General features: G+C 39.0%; 1 protein-coding gene across 1 annotated transcript in view; it reads right to left on the bottom strand.

Moving 5' to 3' along the window:
* RAP1GDS1 (Rap1 GTPase-GDP dissociation stimulator 1) overlaps positions 1-18,327 on the bottom strand; it is an 82,957-nt gene that overhangs the window by 58,507 nt on the left and 6,123 nt on the right. The window contains exon 2 of the mRNA XM_086464799.1: positions 4,791-4,898. Within this exon, the coding sequence (XP_086320925.1) occupies positions 4,791-4,898 (108 nt within the window). The remainder of the gene's footprint in view (positions 1-4,790; positions 4,899-18,327) is intronic.

An 18,327-nucleotide genomic window follows, 5' to 3' on the forward strand; every position in this document is an offset into this window, starting at 1 on the left:
ACCAGAGCTCTCCTTCCTGCAATTGCCCCCTGTGGATTTTTCCTCAGACTTCAATTCTTTTCTTCGTTGCACACATTATTAAAAAGCAGCTCAAAGCCCCATCCCACATGGCCCTAAACACCTCCACGGAGGGGGCATCCCCAGCTTCTCTAGGCAACCTCTTCCAGTGCCTCACCACCCTCACAGTTAATAATTTCTTGCTTATATCTAATCTAAATCTATCCTCTTTCAGTTTCAAACTGTTACCCCTCATCAAATCACTACCCTCCCTGGTCAAGAGTCCCTCCCCAGCTTTCCTGTAGGCCCCCTTTAAGTATTGGAAAGCTGATATAAGATCTCCCTGGAGCCTTCTCTTCTCCAGGCTGAACAACCCCAACTCTCTCAGCCTGTCCTCATAGGGGAGGTGCTCCAGCCCCCTGATCATCTTTGTGGCCCTCCTCTGGACCTGCTCAAGCAGGTCCATGTCTTTCTTACGCTGAAAAGTCCAGAGCTAAATGCAGCACTGCAGTTGGGGTCTCACCAGAGCAGAGTAGAGGGGGAGAATCACCTCCCTTGACTTGCTGGCCATGCTTCTCTTGATGCAGCCCAGGATACAGTTGGCTTTCTGGGGCACACATTGCTGAGTCATATTCAGTTTTTCATCCACCAACACCTCCAAGTCCTTCTCTGCAGGGCTGTTCTCGATGCATTCTGTGCCCAGCCTGTATTTGGGCTTGGGGTTGCCCTGACCTGGGTGCAGGACCTTGCATGTGGCCTTGTTGAACTTTGTGAGGTTTGCATGGCCTCACCTCTCCAGCCTGTCAAGGTCACTCATTCTACGCTCCGTGCTACTCCGAACAGTCCGCTTCCAAATCAGCAAAATTCGTTCTTGACAGTAACATATCAAACTGTGTCTATATAGAAAGAATCCAAATTCTATGGAGCAGACAATGGAGTAATTTGGTTTAACATAGTTTTTGAAAGAAACACATGCGATATATGAATTCCACCTCCTGATTTAGTAGAAGCCAGTATTTTTTTCACTGTATGCTGACTTTATTTCTTCGTTGCTAATATTGCTTATGAAACATGCACCACAGCCTTCCTTTAAAAATAGAAATTCTGGGAAGTTTAGCAGTCTAGAGATGGTGAATGCTGGCAGGTGGAGAGAGATCAAGCACTCATGTTTTCCTTTCAGAAGGTGGACAGAATTTCAGCTTCCATGAATGAGGTAGAACCACAGAGCTGAAAGGAGATGTGCCAACTTACATTAGCTAGGAATCTAGGCTAATGTTACTGCACATCTTCATTACTGCAGGCTTTATGGGTGGAAAGTCCCCAGCTACACCAGTTGACTTCACTGGGAATGCTAAAGAAAGTCCACACAAAATCAGGTATGCTCTTATTATTCTAAAGCATTTCTAATGCTTGCTTATCTCTTATTCCTCTTTCATCCTAAAGTCCTCAGTTTTATCTAGTGCCTCAAGCTAGTTCATATATGACTGGCCTCAGCCAGAAGTGCTGCAGACAGGTAAGAACTAAAATATCTGCATAAATATACATCTCTCCAAACAATGTCTCCTAAAGAAACCAACTGTACAGGATTTTAAGACCCAGGTCTCAGATGCAAAGGACTATACAACTATGTCCCAGGACAAACATTTGAATTTGGCTTGCCAAATATTTACCAGCAGTTACCACATTCGGCAAATTATTTGATTCACCCTTGTGCAGTACAGCACATGTGGGTGCATACACCTTAATTTGATTGGTGTGACAAATGGCAGAACAGCTCGTAAACCCAGACAAGAAGTATCATGTTCCAGGGCACTACAGCCTGTCTGGGATTATCAAAAGATCAACTATCAGGAGTGTAAAAAACAAAAGAAAAAGCAGTAGATTACATAAAAATAATTAAAAGCTACAATATTCATCATAACTTTGCCATCCCTTCCTATATAGTAGACAATATAGGAAGAAAGTAGTTTGTAATGTTTTAATATAATGAAAAGTTAAAAGACTGTATGCAAAGTAAATGGAACTATAATTGCCACTGCATTGTTAGAGACCAAGGAATTTAACTCATGTTTCCACAACAACCACAACTCTATGCTGCATGCATGCAGTTAGCAATTAAAAGCAGTGTAATGGTCTCCAAAACATTCACAGGTTCACGCAATGTGCCCAAATTGAAGTTGTAGAAATGATTATTTCCTTTGTTAAAAATCTCAGTGTTGTATTAACACTGGGTTTAACTGCTGGTTTTGGCTAGCAGCAGATGGAAGTGGGTTGCATTAGTGTATTAATAATATATTAAATTTTATATATGATAAAATAATGTTTTTATCTCCAAGTCTTAATGAAGTGAATTAAACTTTAAGTTCCATGACTCACAATACCACTATGAACTCCCAGTGAAATCACAGTCCTATAAAATTCTCTTAAAATAAACTCTATTCCTTGCATGGCTTATTTTTCTAGTGTTACTCTAATCTGATGATTTACTGAACTATAATCAGAATGTATACTTCATTAATATAATCATACACATGGGAATATACTAAAGGAGAGCAGAATAATCATATCAGAAATGTTATTTAAATTATTTGTGTTACAATTAAAATGTAGTTTTATATAAACAATCTGATTTCTAATTATTATTATATAATAATTTATACATAGACACAGAGGTACAGTGTATATCCTGTATCTATATTATATCATATATATCTCATATATATGATAATAAACACTAATTGAAAATAAATAAATAAAATCCATATTAAGATGTTAACTGGATACATGAGAATTATGAGAAAGGACATTCGTTGGTTGGTCAAAGCAAGGACAGTCATAATATATCAGTAGCTCAGTAATAACTCAGCAGTAATAACTGCAGAGTTTAGACAGCCAATTCTATATCTACTTGTTGGATCAATCTATTACATGCACTTTACCTCATAATCTCTGAATTCTTTTGAATGTACGGCTTTTCTCACAAATTTATTCCAAAACAGAAACCTGTCTTCTACGATAATTTCTTTTTTTTCCAAATCATCAGACTATCCTGAGAACTAAAGCCTCTTGTCCAAAGAGACTCAGCAAAACTTAGGTATCAAAGTGCCCTAATTCACTTGAAAGGGAACTGATATACAGGGTCCTACAACACCAGCAAGCTGTTGAAAAACTGTCCCACCTAACCCATCCAATTTTCACTGAGTTATTTTAGTTGACCTCAGTCTTGGACAACTGAAAATACGTGGAGATGTATATCATATGGCAGCTCAGCAGGGTTATATTCATGTTACTGACTTACATGCAAAGAACATGGTGGAGGGATTATAGCTGAATTTTGTGAAACTGCCCAAAACAGAGGGGTCAAAACCCTAATAAAGTGCTTATCCAATCTGGCAGCTACAAGACTAGAAGATAAAAGACTTTGGAAGGAAGAGAAAGCCCTAGACTGAGACGGAAGAGAGTCATCTGACTGCAAGAAAGCACCAGTAAGTTTGCTGTACATTAGTCAAAATTACATTGCATCTGCCAAACTTGTTCTGCGTCATAGCTATGTGACTTTCATAGGCAAAATGGTAAACTCTGTTATTTACACTAAGTACTTTGTAATTTTTCATACAATCTTCTTTTTAGTACTTATCATTTAAGTATTAGACTTAAAAGTACTGGAAATACCAAATCAAATTGGAAGCTGTATTAAAGTACTGTGTATACCTTATAATTAACCTGTAAGAAAAACGATTCAGTATCTTCAAAAAATGAGTTGATCTAAACCCCAAATATTTTATTATTTCCTGGCTGACATCTCCTTGCAAAATAATCAGAATTAAAACCCCACTACCATTAAATACAGAGACTGTTATAATCCATATTTGATTTGATATGGATGGTGCTTATTTTTGTGAAAAACCTCATGAAGTATTTTACACCAACTAAACCAAAAGGCTGTGATTTATAGATTTATAGAATACTATCACAGGAAAGAAACAAGACTTGTTAATAGTATGCACTTTTGAGTGTATTGATATTTACAAAGAACTAACTTTTTTTTTTTAAATAAATAATTTCTAATCATGGGTTGTAAATATCCTGACAAGTTTTTCAACCCGAAATTTTACACAGATTTTTCTTCTGCCACCATCTGAAGCGCTAAGAAAATTAAACTTGGAGAAGTCTTATAAGCTGTCATCTTCATTTACCATACCTTTCTGCCTACTGTGGGTGGGGACACACATTCCACAGCTTTTGGTGAAAAAGACATCTTGTTCCATTCTTAAGTTATTTTTGTTATCATACCACATGTCAAATTTGGACCATCTCTGGATATCCAGCCTATTTCTGCTAATTGCAACTACTGGAAATAAGAAATAGGTGATCAGAAGTATGAAGAAAAATACATTACAAATAGGAAACTAGGCTCTTTTAACCAGAATTAGCAAGTAGCTCCCATATCCCTCTCCCCACCCTATCAGGCTTATTTGTCCATCCCTGTTCTTTGTTTCTTGAGTGATCAACTGGACAAATAATTGTGCTACTTCATCATATTGCAAAATGAGTTCTTCCATATATCCAGGTATTTACTGTCACTGTCTTTGATGCTACCTGAATGTTACAGATATGGGTTAATAAAAATGAAACCCAGAACAGCCAATCCAGCAGCCTACTCCTTGAGTCATTGTGCCACATTTTACTACCTCCATTTTAATTCACTGATCTCATTATACGATCTAAAATTTGAAAGGGAACTTTCAGGGAACTGAAACGGAGAGAAAGGGAACTGAATCCATACAACTTACTGTTTTGTGCCAGAGCTTGAAGCAGACAGTCCAAGCATCCCTCCAAGCTATCTGCTGTGCTGTCAGTGGCTGTTATCTTCAGCTTTTTCAGGGCATCACTTAGATTATCTGCTTAAACACAAAGAAAAGATAAATCAGTGTCCTCATCAATTTGGTAACAGCATTATAGTCTTGAACTTAAATAGTTACTGTAAACTAAACAAGATCCTGTATCAATTAGGAAGTCATGGATGGTCTGTATTCTGAGGATACAAAAATCCAGGAGTCATAGGTTATAGACAAAATTAAGCTTTTCAAATTTAAATATACATTTATCATTCTGCATCTGAGAACAGGATGCCAGCAGGCACTTTATGAAATGCCACTGAACACCAATTTAGCCATTGATATTCTCCCAGCCTAGGTGGTGCAGAAAACCAGCAGCCGTTTCTTTGCGTCTATCCTTGTGTGTGGGGAAAAAATATGACGGGAATAAGCACATCTTGAGTTTTTTTAATCAATAAAGGGAAAGTAATTGAAAATGCCATTTTCTGCATACTGTGTAGGCTTCCATCTTGGCTAGACGTTCACAGATCCCTAGTGCTAAGCTTATAGCCTTTTAAGTAGTATGCCATTTTCCACCACAATGTTATAAGCACCACTGTTTATATGAACTGTGTTAACTCTTTAAATTCAACTGATCCATAAAACCATAAGGCATTTTCTAGAAACAAACAAGTTCTGTTGTGGATTTCAGATAATTAAATAACTCTTCCCTCTTTAAAAGAACAAAACAATATCCAAATCTCATAATAGAATTCTCAATAGATGCACCTTTTTTCCTGTAAAAGTTGGGGTAATGTGACTGCTACTGTTTTGAATATCCTCTCTATTCACAAGCAAGGTATAAGTGTTAACAGCTGCAGCCTGAATCTCTTTGGTTTGCCTGCTGATGACTAACCTCACTCTGAACGGACTACCCTTTCAAAAAAATGAGTGGTGATTCAGTTTCCATGCCAACTCTGAGTAAGCAGAAAGACTCAAAACAAATAGTGCCTAGTTGTCTCTTGTTCCCCAGTGACCAATCAAAAAGCCTTGACCCAAGCCCTACTGAACCGTAGGTACAGTTTCTTTGCAATTCGTCACTGATATCTTCTAAGCCTGAAAGGCAGCAAGTGCTGCCTTAGAGCTTCACACCAATGTAGGAAGCCCCCTTCATAGGTGAGTTGGCAGCTGCTGTGCTTTGCCTCCTCTTCTCTTGCCCACATATGTGATGGTGCAAAGGAAAGGAGGCGTGGCAAGAATTTCCCTTTATGCTCCCTTTATGTGTCTTTGAGGCACTGGTGGCCCAGTGGAGACACAGCAGGCATCCCATGGAGAGGGTGGAATCTCGCTCTTCCTGGAGCTGCTCTGCTTCTCAGCCAAAGCTGTGGCTTTTGTCCCACCTCCATTTTTTATTAGTATATGCTTTTGCAGCCCTATATCCCATCTAGATAAAGGTAAGATGCTTCATTTTTTGAAGTGCTTAGTATTTAGGTATGAAATTTGTCAGGAAATTTTTTATCAGGCAGTTAGTTTGTCTATTCGGTAATCAACATGTTCTTAGCTACACTATAGCCAACAATCCTATTACTCCTAAATGCGGAGAGCCAGCAGCTTACAGTATTGGGGCATCTGCACTTGGTTGTGCTCCTTGAGATCTCAAACCTGCCTCCCTACCATCTCTCCTCACCATGCTGAGCTGACGACATCTGGAACAAGCGAAAGTTACTAACAAAACAAACAAAAAATATTTATCATTTTCCCTTGTACTGACTTACGTTATGGTCTAGCAGGCTTACTGCAGCACATATATTGAATGATACTTAACCAACAGTAGAGTTGAACATGCACTGAAAAGTCTCATTGCTTACATAAATTATTCAGGAAATATCACTGGAATTTGTCAACAGACACAGGTGCAGAGTACCCAATGACCAGCCTCAGTACTACAACTTAACGTTGTGCGCTCTACCTCCTCTTTCCTCATCCACCTCCCTCTCATATTCCTCTCTTCAGTTTTCTGCTAATATAGCACTAATCTTCTTCCCTCCTACAGGTAGCTCATCTCCCTGTATACCCACACACCTTGCTTTGAAACTGTAGCAACCATTCATAGTCAGGGGATTAAATCTACTATATATATATATGTAAAAACAAGGGGTTCCCACAATCTGAGGAAGAAAATGCATAGGTAAGAAATTCACCTTCACATCAGTTTTTGCAGACTATAGAGAGAGGCTACTGTTATTGGAGAGCACACCCAGTCTTTCTTTGTCTCTTATAGCCTCTTCTGCCTTATATGTGCCAAATAAATCACAAGTTCCCACATATTATTTCATTTTATTGTGCAAAAAGATGAGTGCTTTACCTCAAATAATTGCAATTTCTTCCACTCCATGCCACATCAGAACCTTCAATAGAGTCAGCAAGGTCTCCTCAGTCTTTTCTCCCACCTCCCCTTTCTGCTCATGCCATGTTAAGTAACTACATTTTTCATGGTACCAAGCATGTGCACATCCCACTGACATAAAAGGACGTTTAACTTCAACTTTAGAAACACATTTAAGAATCAACGGACACATGTGGCTATGGTATACCATGTTACTTTTAAAATGTTTTACAAAACTATGTTGCAATATGTGCCACATTGTCATGTAACTAGATATGACTGGACACTCTAAGTACTTTTGAAATAATAATAGAAATTAAATTAGAAACCATATGCATAAAGTGTGTTTCTAAAATAAATTACAATAATTCTTGATTTTCTACAAGCCTACAACTCTAAACTTATTGCAGCTTGAGACTTACTACTCCTTCTGTGCAAAAGAAGAAATCGTAAGTAGGAATACTGTAGAAACAGCAGACCTCTTGGCACAATGTCAGAAGGCCACAGGCACAGAGGGGGAAAAACACCCTTCAGGAAAGACTTTATTTGCCCACTTTGACTCCTTCTGTCAAAGCCCGGGCTTTCCCCTTTCTAAACAGGGTCAGTACCTTGAAAGACACATTTACTTCTGAAACCTGAGAATCTTGGACATATGCAATTGCATCTTAAAGAGATTCAGAGGTTTTGTTGTTGTTTTGGTTTTTTTTTTTTTTTCTTCTTTTGCTGTTCTGAAAACCTTACAGCTTGAGATGACACTGACAGGAGTGTTCAGAGGAAGGGGTGCAGTGTTCCAGCAGGCTCTCACCATATAATCACACAAGGCTTCCTGACTTCTGCAGTTTCACAGTTGCCCTGAACCTGTCATTTAGGGAAGAAGCTGCAGATGCTTGTCTTCCATGTACAAAATTCCCGTTGTTTTCTTGTGATCATCTCCTGCTTATTTGTGTCTATTCCTCTCTTTCTACAGAAGCTGTTTCCAGTAGGCTTGTTCACTGCATAGGCTGATCAGATTCTCAGAGATAAAACCCATTGGATAAAAACAATATAAGGAATCTTTTTGGCTGAGTGTCAGGGAAATGTGAATAAGTAGATTCTGTCAATATGCAAGGTCATGTGAAAGCTCACATTAGTTGGGAAGATCTGAGGGGGCAAGATCAGGATGGTAAAGGTGAAAATAAGGCTAGTAATGTTCCAAAGCTATCTTCTAAGACTGACATTAAAAATCTATTTTGAATGTTTTAGCTGAGCATTTAGATAGATAGCTTTTGTCTGGACAGTTTATTTTTATATATTTTGTGATCTTTTTCCAGTATAAATATTCTCTTAAAAAATAAGACTTTGTTTGAACATAACATTCACATTTCCTGTATCTTTTGATTGACACCTAGTATACCATTGTTATTACAGGGACTATTACATTATACATGCAACTCAACGTATAAAGAATTCAAAATTAATAGATATTGAAATGAGTTGTACTGAAACAGGCTGATCAGATAAGAAAAGAAGTTCAAACAGTTCTGCTACTACAGGTGGCTGCATTAGCCTCAGAGCCTTCCGAGTCTGTTTCACTGTCTCAGGAAACAGTGAGACATCAAACTGAGCAGAAGGAACCACACCCTTTTATGGGTCTCCTTGTCTTATAATGGCATAAATGTTAAAATTTTACTGTGAGTGTCTACATGGACTAGTTTTCAGAAATCACTTAATTTTCTTGTATGGACTTTTAACGTCCTAGGATTTCAATACAAACTAATGTATATCGAAAATCCACCACTGAGTCACCACAGCTGTTTTTCACTGAAAGTGTATTCTGAGGTTTTATTATTTGAGAACCTATGAACTGACACAAAGATCAGACATATAATCCATTTAGGCCATCATCCAGCTCCCAAGCCATCCTTATTCCACATTCTTCACTTCCCTTCCAATACCATCTGTGTTTCTACTCTAATGCAGACCCTATGCCACCAGCAGAGCACCCCATGCACAACTATATTCAGTGGTGCCTGAGGAGCCCTGCAGTATATAACACCTACATCGCAAGTTGTTTCCCCAACCTTGATAACCTCCCACGGGGAGGTGTCGGTGCCTGGGGAGGGGTGGAGGTTTGTTGATTCTGAGGCTGGCTGCCTGAAGAGTAGGTATATTTGGTCTGAGTCCCTTTTTGCAGCAGGAAGCCCAGCAACCTGTGAGATCTGTAGCATGCCTTTGGTCTTCAATGACCCCAGATGCCTCTTCCCCAAAGAAAGCATAGAAGATTGGCCCAAAATTATCAGAGCCCATTAGTTCCCAGGACATTGAATAAGCTGGGAGGAATGCACAGGATGGGTCCTTCTTGAATCTACAGAAGGAAAAGCTAAGATGCTTCCCCTTGGTTACCTTGTCAGAAGATACCTAGTCCCATACAACAGTTTATCTTCCTAGACATGGAAAATATCCAAAATATACACAGTTTATTGAGGACAAAAGAACTTTGTCCTCATATTTAGGCCATTGCCAAAAAATACTCCCTTCCCTCCTTTCTTAGCGGCAGCTGCCCTGAAGTGCTCCCAAGTGTACAGTGTTTTCTGTCAAACCATCCAAATCTGTCATTAGAAACAACTCTCTGTTCTTAGCCCAGCCAGGAAAAGTTGAAACTTGGCATCTGATCAGGAAGTAGATGTATGCTGTCAGAGGCTGGTGGTAAAGAATTAATTTTTGAAAGGTAATGTGAGGAGAAACTTAGCTGGCTATTGTCTCCTAAAAATAATAGAAGTAACAGTGCTCCTCTAATAGCAGAGAAAGTCTAGTGTTACTCAATGTATTCCCACAGCATTTTACTCTTCTCAAGAATGACAAACAGATGGACCTGGCTGATAGTGGGTCCTTGTGAATGTGGTGTTATATGTGCTGCCAGGACACAGCTGGGACAACGTCTATGTGACCCACAACTAACATACACACAGACTGAATTAGCAATTGCCTGGCACAGACAGGAGATGGATCTGCATTTGCTATGTGAACCTTTGCTCCACCTTGCTTCTTTGCTACACAATGGCATTGCAGGTGAGAGCTTGGAGACAGAGGTGCTGGTCATTAAAGTACGCAATTGCCCTTTTTCCTTACCAGGCACTCTTGTGCCTGGTTGATGTGGAAATTTAGCCCACCTGAGAGTAACAGGCTCTGTTCTGCAAGTGTTGTTCAGTCAGTAATGTCAGAGAAGGATCTCCAGGCACAGAGAAACACATTTCCAAAAGCTGACAAACAGGCACAGGTGCTGTAGCCATGCTGGTTATACCTGCAGGTGGCTCTTTTCATTTAGCATCATTTAAACAAGAAACTTCCGGCTGCGCTGGTGCTCTTGTATGTAACCTTTCCAAACAACAACCCACCACAGGATTCCTCTTTGGTCCTTAGAGATGTTCCTTCTATAAGTTATGCCACGAGTGGACTGGCCAGTCTGAAGCACCCCTGTTCCCTTGAGTCTCTGGAAAGCCACAGCACTTCTCCAGGGCGCATGGGTGTAGCATGAGCCGCAGGGTGCTGTTCTGCTCTGCTGCAATGCAAGATGTGTGCTGGCAGCCTGGTGCTATCCCCACCCAGCAGGAGGTCATCTAAACTGCCTGAGCACGTGCAACCAGGAGACCTGGTAAGGACAGACCAGCCTAAATAGTCTATGACAATTCAAAGATCAACAGCTTTGTTGGGAAATGAACAGAAAATAGAAAACTATTTTGCCACTGTAAAATTATTACTATACACCCACATTTTTAATGCTGCAACCAGCTCCAGGCACCTCGTGATGCAAATGACACGCTGCAGAACTAGAAAAGTCACAGATATGGCCGAGCAAATGTAAGGAGCAACTTCTCCTCAAGAAGTTAAATAGGCAAGAACTCCAGGAAAAAAAAATTCTGAAAAAAAGATGACTGAGGGCAAAAAATTATCTAGATTTATGGAATCATGAATAGGACTATGGTAATGAAAAGAAAGCTAGTATTTACTGTTTCTCCTAATGCAACAACTAGAATACCAAAATGAAATTATCAAGCATCAAACTTAAAGAAAACAAAGTATATTTTCACACTACACATAATGAAACTGTGGAACTACTAAGAGGCTGGAACTATAAACAGATTAATTTAATTTATTCCATTAGGAAAAAAAATATGAGGAAATTAAAGTCCATACATCACTATTAATACTATGATATGCATAAAACTTCTGGATTAGGAAATTCCTAAACGTCAGATTACTGGAAGTTGGGAGAATACCACCCTGTACTTGCCCACCTCCTGTCCCTGTTGGGCCCAATGTATTCCCAGACATCAGCTACTGGTCATTCACTGTCAGAAATAGGACAATTGGGTGCACTGACTTTTGGCTAAAGGTGGGCCATATTTGCATCGTCACATTGCACCTCAGTGCTCTGGTTCACCCAGAAAAGAAGATGGCCAAACAAATCTCCCCAGATGTGTTTGGACTTCACTGGGCCATCGGTTTGGATCCAACAAGCTGGAAAAGATTTTGGATTTTGCGGTTTCTCCACGGCCAGTAAGGTAATTCTTGCGTTATCAGCTACATCTGATGAACAGGTCCTGAGGCTGATCCTGGCCCTAAACCAGATTAACACTTAAAACCATAAAACCAGACATCTTAATCAGGGAGGAACTATTTTTTTTTTTTCCCTTTTTTTAACAGAAATTCTGACTTTTTTTTCCTGTCCTATCATGTTCATTGAGGTGGGTTAACCTTTTTTTCAGATGATTTTACTAAATCTAGGGAAATACTGATAGATCATTTACTGCAGGGCGCCTGCTGCAACCTCTTTTTAACTTAGGTACATTTGCTCTACTTTTCTAGCATAGTAACTAATTATAATGAGACTGCTTATTTTTGTCACAGTTCAGCTGCTTCATTCTTAAACACTTGCTGAATCTTAGATATATACCATCTGGTCTTAGAGACTTGTTACTCTTTCATTTATCCATTAGCTTCAGCATCTGTTCTTCTGACACCTCAATCTCTCACAGAGCTTCATTTTTATTACCTGAAAATACTGACACACTATGACTCATTGCCACCTGAGCAGTAACCTACCTAATTATTTTTTGTAATTATCAGGTCAGCCTATACATGCTAACAACTACTTAGTTTGTATTTAAAATCAGGATAGAAACCTAAACAAAGCAGCATCAGCCAGCATTCAGTTGGAATCTCTTGCCAATGCAAAATTTTCATTTTGCTGTAAAATTCTGGTTAATTTTAAGCAAAAAAGAGTGGTGTGGTGTTTTGGGTTGTTTTTTCTTACTGTTTCCGAACTCCCTCAATAACATGGCTGTAAGCAGAATTAAAAGGATCAACCCTAAAGATAACCAGAAACAGATATTAGCTAAAACTACTTATTTGTCTTGTTTTCGGTTTTGTTGTTTTTTTTTGCCTTGGGTGAAATTGGAGATTTTTGAAAATAATGTTGCATATTATTTTTACTGTAGTCAAAGATAAATAATAGATATTAATATAAACATAATTGCATTATTGCAAGGTATATTGATCTGTAGCTGATGTAACTGGTTTCTGCATCCTAATGATCCTTTCCCTATTACTTAAATCCTGAGTTGCAAAGGCTAGACTAGAAGAATGACATTTCAGGAGATTTTTCAGAATCTTGTCACTTCCCTGTGGTACAGATTTAGGTATCTTTATATTTCATAATTAAACACTGAAGACCTGGAATTACCTTAATGTCCAAAGAAACTGATAAAAATTCAGTGAAATCTACGTAACTACTTTTACTGATTCACAAAAAGCCCGAAAAGGTCTTGCTTAATACAGGTCCTAAAAGAAGGATGAAATAGATTTTTTTCATAAATAAAAAAGGAAATGTATTGTTTGATAAAGAGAATCTGTACTAGATGAATTTCATTTAAAAATCAGCTAATGATAGAAAAAGTAGCTATTTCAGCTAAAGAAGACATACGGTTCTCAGTTTACAGGAAGATCTTTTCTCTGGTACTTATTACTAAGAGTAGTAGACAAAATCATATACAAGATGGCTACCAATTTGTGAAGAATTACATATAATTGACAGATAACTGCACATTTTATTTACATATAGTTTATTTTCTCCAGGTGCCTGATCTTCACTGAGCCATATTACAAAACCCCAGGAGACACACAGAGCGTAACAGAGCATACTCATTGGGACTGCTGATAGACAAAAGCCTTTTAAATTCTCAGTGGGTCCTTAGTGAGTAAGAAACACACAACATTGTCTGCAATCAAAACTGAATCCACTTCAGTGGCTTTATTCACTGCTCCATTATAAAATTGATAATAAAAAAGGTAAGATGCCGTTTTTATCCTAAGTGATGTGTTATATCAAGATTTGTCAAATTTCAGAGAAAAACAGTTTGGGTGCTGAATGGAAGAAAAATGTCTTATTGTCTCTACCCTAAGTAATACGTAATTTTCCTCTGTGTCTTCTGGTTTGATTCTCACATGTTAATATGACTCTTTTTATAAATACATTAATTTCATAAATTCATGCATATCACAGTTAATTTCTTCAGAGTCACCCTACTGAATAGATCTTTCCCTTTTCCCTTACTTTTTAGAAAGTTTTTTAAAGACAACCTCTAATTGATTTCTCTCTCCAGATTACTATTCAGGGTACTTGCATTTCTGGAAAGCAGCATCAGAATTTTGAATACAGAGGAAAATCAAAGTTCATTGCAGCAATTTTCCCACATGGGGAAAAAAGGCAGGGCAGGGCACCAGCCCCATGTCCTTACCAAACAGAAATGTCCCTTGATGCTTCAGCTACTGCCAGCAACAACACAGAAAGAAAAGCTGTAAGATAGTCAAAAACCTAACTTTAGCATCTTGGGAGTTTGTGTAGTTCTTATCTGCCCACTTAGGTTATATGGAGTCTCTAAACCACTTCCAAGGAAATCTGTACACGTAATGTAGCACAGAAGTAGCAATCTTCCTAACCTTCCTACTGTATTTACATGAAAAAAGTACCAACTCATCTCCCTGGTGAAGAGATTGCATCACCAACAGAAATAACATCTTAGGCATAGATGTATGCCAGAACCCAAACAAAATTATAAAATGTATATCACAACCTAAGCCTTCAAACAGCGAGTCTTGTTAAGGTTTAACTTTTTTATATCCTGAGAATATAGCTAATGGAGGAGATAAGTATCTGAGTATCATGGTGTATATTGATTTTTCTTACTCTGTGCACCTGGCTAACAAAAATGCAATGTCATTTAATAGATAAAATGTTCCCATATTGACAGACTGTGTCAAAACCTATGCTACTAGCCATGCTGTGTAGAAGCAGTAAGGTCAGGGCACTGCTATCTCTAGATAAATGCACTGAACAAGTTGTTTAGAAAAAAAGAAGGGAAACACACTATTAAGGATCTGAGAGCACATTGTGTAGGCGCGCTGTTGTGCACATTTGCTTGCTGGGTGTGATGGGTGTTACACTCCTCATCCCTCCTGCCTCCCATAGGTCCAATCTGAAGCAAGATATTATGTGACAGCTCCTGTGAAGAATGCTTGGGAGCTGAAACTCAGGCTGCAGGTATCCTTTCTTTCAGCAGGGTGCTGAAGGACAAGAGAGTTGCCACCAAGAAGTAAGTAGGTTTCTTCCAAGATTTAAGCTACTACAATGAAGTGGCTTTACAAAAGAGCCAACCAACTGGCTGCTGTACGCAGCCACAGTACTCAGTTCACAAAAGAGAACAGCCTCTTTCTGTTGTCAACCAGATTCTGACTTTTTAGCCCAAACTATAAAAATTAATAGTTCTGTTTGGTGGCCTCCCACACCGGCTCCCAAGAACATTTAAAATTATGCAATTCCCAGGTCGTCAATTGTCACAACACTATCATGTGTTAGGTGGTACATTTGCAAAGTCATGATTCCTAGTGAGTCTCAAATACCTGAGAATATCAGGTTTCATCTCTCAATATACAATTTTTTTAGCCCTCATGTTTGGAAAAAAGCCAACAACTTGAAAATACAAACTAGGTATTACAAGAATAAACAGAAACAACTCAAAGGCTTATCCTTTACAAAATAACGACTTTTTAAGCCAATCTCAATGATTTATTTTGTAATGTTTTGCTCATCATTTGGCATTTTCAAGTTCCTTTTTTTTTCCACAGTTATGCACATACTTGTCACAGTTTCCTTAAGTTTGTTAGATTTAAATACTACTACTAAAGTAATCCCCCAGTAAGTAAAATATGTATCTGTGCAAAAGTTGCATGTATTCCATGTTGTAAGATCTCCGTAATTCCTTCATTTTAGAGACAGGTGTGTATACACACACAAACTCATATAGTATATACATTAATCTACTGCAAACACAAAAAATTGCTAGAGTGGTATTAGGTTGCATAGTCAGGTATTAAAAGTGCAGAAAGTTCCAGAATTCAGTCAACCACCATGTAAAATATCTGCCATACAATACAGTGCATGCCAAGTCATACACATGATGAATACTGGTTTTTTCCAAGGGACCCCTATCTCTTTCAGAACAAATGTTCTGTCTAAGAACAGCTACTTGATGTCTTCTCTCAGCCTCCTTCTTGGCAGGTGGTTCCAGTCTTATTTACCAGATACTATTAAAAAATGCTGTTCTGAAGGATGACTTCTTTCCCATTGGCAATTATAATGTTAGTATCATTAGATTACGTCATAGTGTTTGTTTTCACAGGGTATTTACAAGGTAAGATGGAATCAATATACTGTATGAGTGAATGGGAGAACTGAAACTTGGAAAATTTAAGGTCAAAAGTACTTGTGTGGGAATTTGGATTTTCCAACATGAGATAGCTCCTGATTTTAAGGTTCCAGAGTTACTGCACATTTGGAGTCTTCAGGTGCAGATATTAATTACTGTCAGCACTTCTATAAAGCAGACACATCACTGGCAGGCATCAAGAAAGCATGAGCTATGATAAGAGATTACCAGCGATATATTTGGTTTAAAAAATTGCCTACCATATTTTCCTACAAGAACCATGTGTCACAGGGGAGAGGAGGATCCAGTTCTTTGTGGGAACACTGAACTATTAACTGTCAGACCAATTCTTCTCTATACATGCCCACCCCCTCCTTAATTTATGACACAGCTTCCAAGTACTGCAATGGAAGAGGTACAGTCCTCAAGGCAACAGAAAGTCTACTTCACCAGATTATCCTGGATTACTGCCCACCCTATGCACAGAATTAAAAAAATTCTGTGGGGAAAAAACAACAGGACCAAAATACTGTCTTAAATGACTACTGATACTTCAGATAACAGTCCAAACCTGTTTCTCACTAATGCTAAAACAAAAACCCACCAAGCAAATGAAAACTTACAGCCTAAAGCAGACACTTGGCCTAGAATACAGCTCTTCCTGAAGAGTCAGTAAATGACTGAAACAGGATCTTGTAAACAAAGGGGTAACCTTAATAATAATCAATGTTATCATTCCATACAGTGCTATATTACATATAGAGAGAAAACCATACAGGAGTATAGAAAAGAAAAGCTTATGTGTCTATGTGTATATGCACACACACATACAACTAGTACAGCCTGCATCTCTTTACTGGCTGTCTTTTTCATGTGTTAGCTGTTTTATTATGCTTTTTTGTCCTCTTTCTTTTCTCTTCCTCTTCTGCCCCCCAGATGATTTCTGCCTGAAGCATTTTTAATCTAGCAAGCAAGAGACTTGTCAAGTCAAGACAGCAAGAACAGAGAACAGGTGATAGAAAACAAACAGAAGAAAATTAATCTACAGAAATAGTACAGTCCAGAAACAGCACATTTAAAATTGTTAGTGCTCTCAGCTTGATCTTTTCTTTGGGATGACCTTTGCCTACGCTACTGTGAATAATCTTGTCTGACCATACTGCTCTAAAAGTCTTGATCATCATGTGATTCAAGTTAACTGACTACAGACGGCAAATGCTAATCTAGACGTTACAGAAACAAGTAAGAGGAAAACATTTTCCTAAAATGTTTTTGAATTTTCCTTTAATTCCCTTACTATATTAGAACAAAAACTAATTTAATAGATATATATTACAATATTAGAACAAACACTGATTTTTTTTTTCATAATTTAATGGGGCTCCCGAATCTCTATACTTTTTCCAAGCTCTGTACAAAATATGATTTGTTAAGCAACAAAATAACACATATGTAATGCCAGAAGTCAGTCTGAATGGATGTTTGCAGGATGCTATAATGCAGGACTGATTTAGATTTGAAGTATACAGTGGAGAGCAGTGACAAGCGGTCTTTGTTGGTGACATGGACAGTGGGATTGAGTGTACCCTCAGCAAGTTTGCCAGTGACACCAAGCTGTGTGGTGTGGTTGACACGCTGGAGGGAAGGGAGGCCATCCAGGGCGACCTTGACAGGCTGGAAAGGTGGGGCCATGCAAACCTCACAAAGTTCAACAAGGCCACATGCAAGGTCCTGCATCCAGGTCAGGGCAACCCCAAGCCCAAATACAGGCTGGGCACAGAATGCATCGAGAACAGCCCTGCAGAGAAGGACTTGGAGGTGTTGGTGGATGAAAAACTGAATATGACTCAGCAATGTGTGCCCCAGAAAGCCAACCGTATCCTGGGCTGCATCAAGAGAAGCGTGGCCAGCGGGTCAAGGCAGGTGATTCTCCCCCTCTACTCCACTCTCATGAGACCCCACTTGCAATACTGCTTTCAGCTCTGGACTTTTCAGCGTAAGAAAGACATGGACCTGCTTGAGCGGGTCCAGAGGAGGGCCACAAAGATGATCAGGGGGCTGGAGCATCTCCCCTGTGAGGACAGGCTGAGAGAGTTGGGGTTGTTCAGCCTGGAGAAGAGAAGGCTCCAGGGAGATCTTATATCAGCTTTCCAATACTTAAAGGGGGCCTACAGGAAAGCTGGGGAGGGACTCTTGACCAGGGAGGGTAGTGATATGATGAGGGGTAACAGTTTTAAACTGAAAGAGGGTAGACTTAGATTAGATGTAAGCAAGAAATTATTAACTGTGAGGGTGGTGAGGCACTGGAAGAGGTTGCCCAGAGAAGCTGTGGCTGCCCCCTCCCTGGCAATGTTCAAGGCCAGGCTGGATGGGGCTTTGAGCA

The sequence above is a fragment of the Leptosomus discolor genome, chromosome 4 (assembly GCF_034619465.1).
Source record: "Leptosomus discolor isolate bLepDis1 chromosome 4, bLepDis1.hap2, whole genome shotgun sequence".
Classification (NCBI taxonomy): Eukaryota; Metazoa; Chordata; class Aves; order Leptosomiformes; family Leptosomidae; genus Leptosomus; species Leptosomus discolor.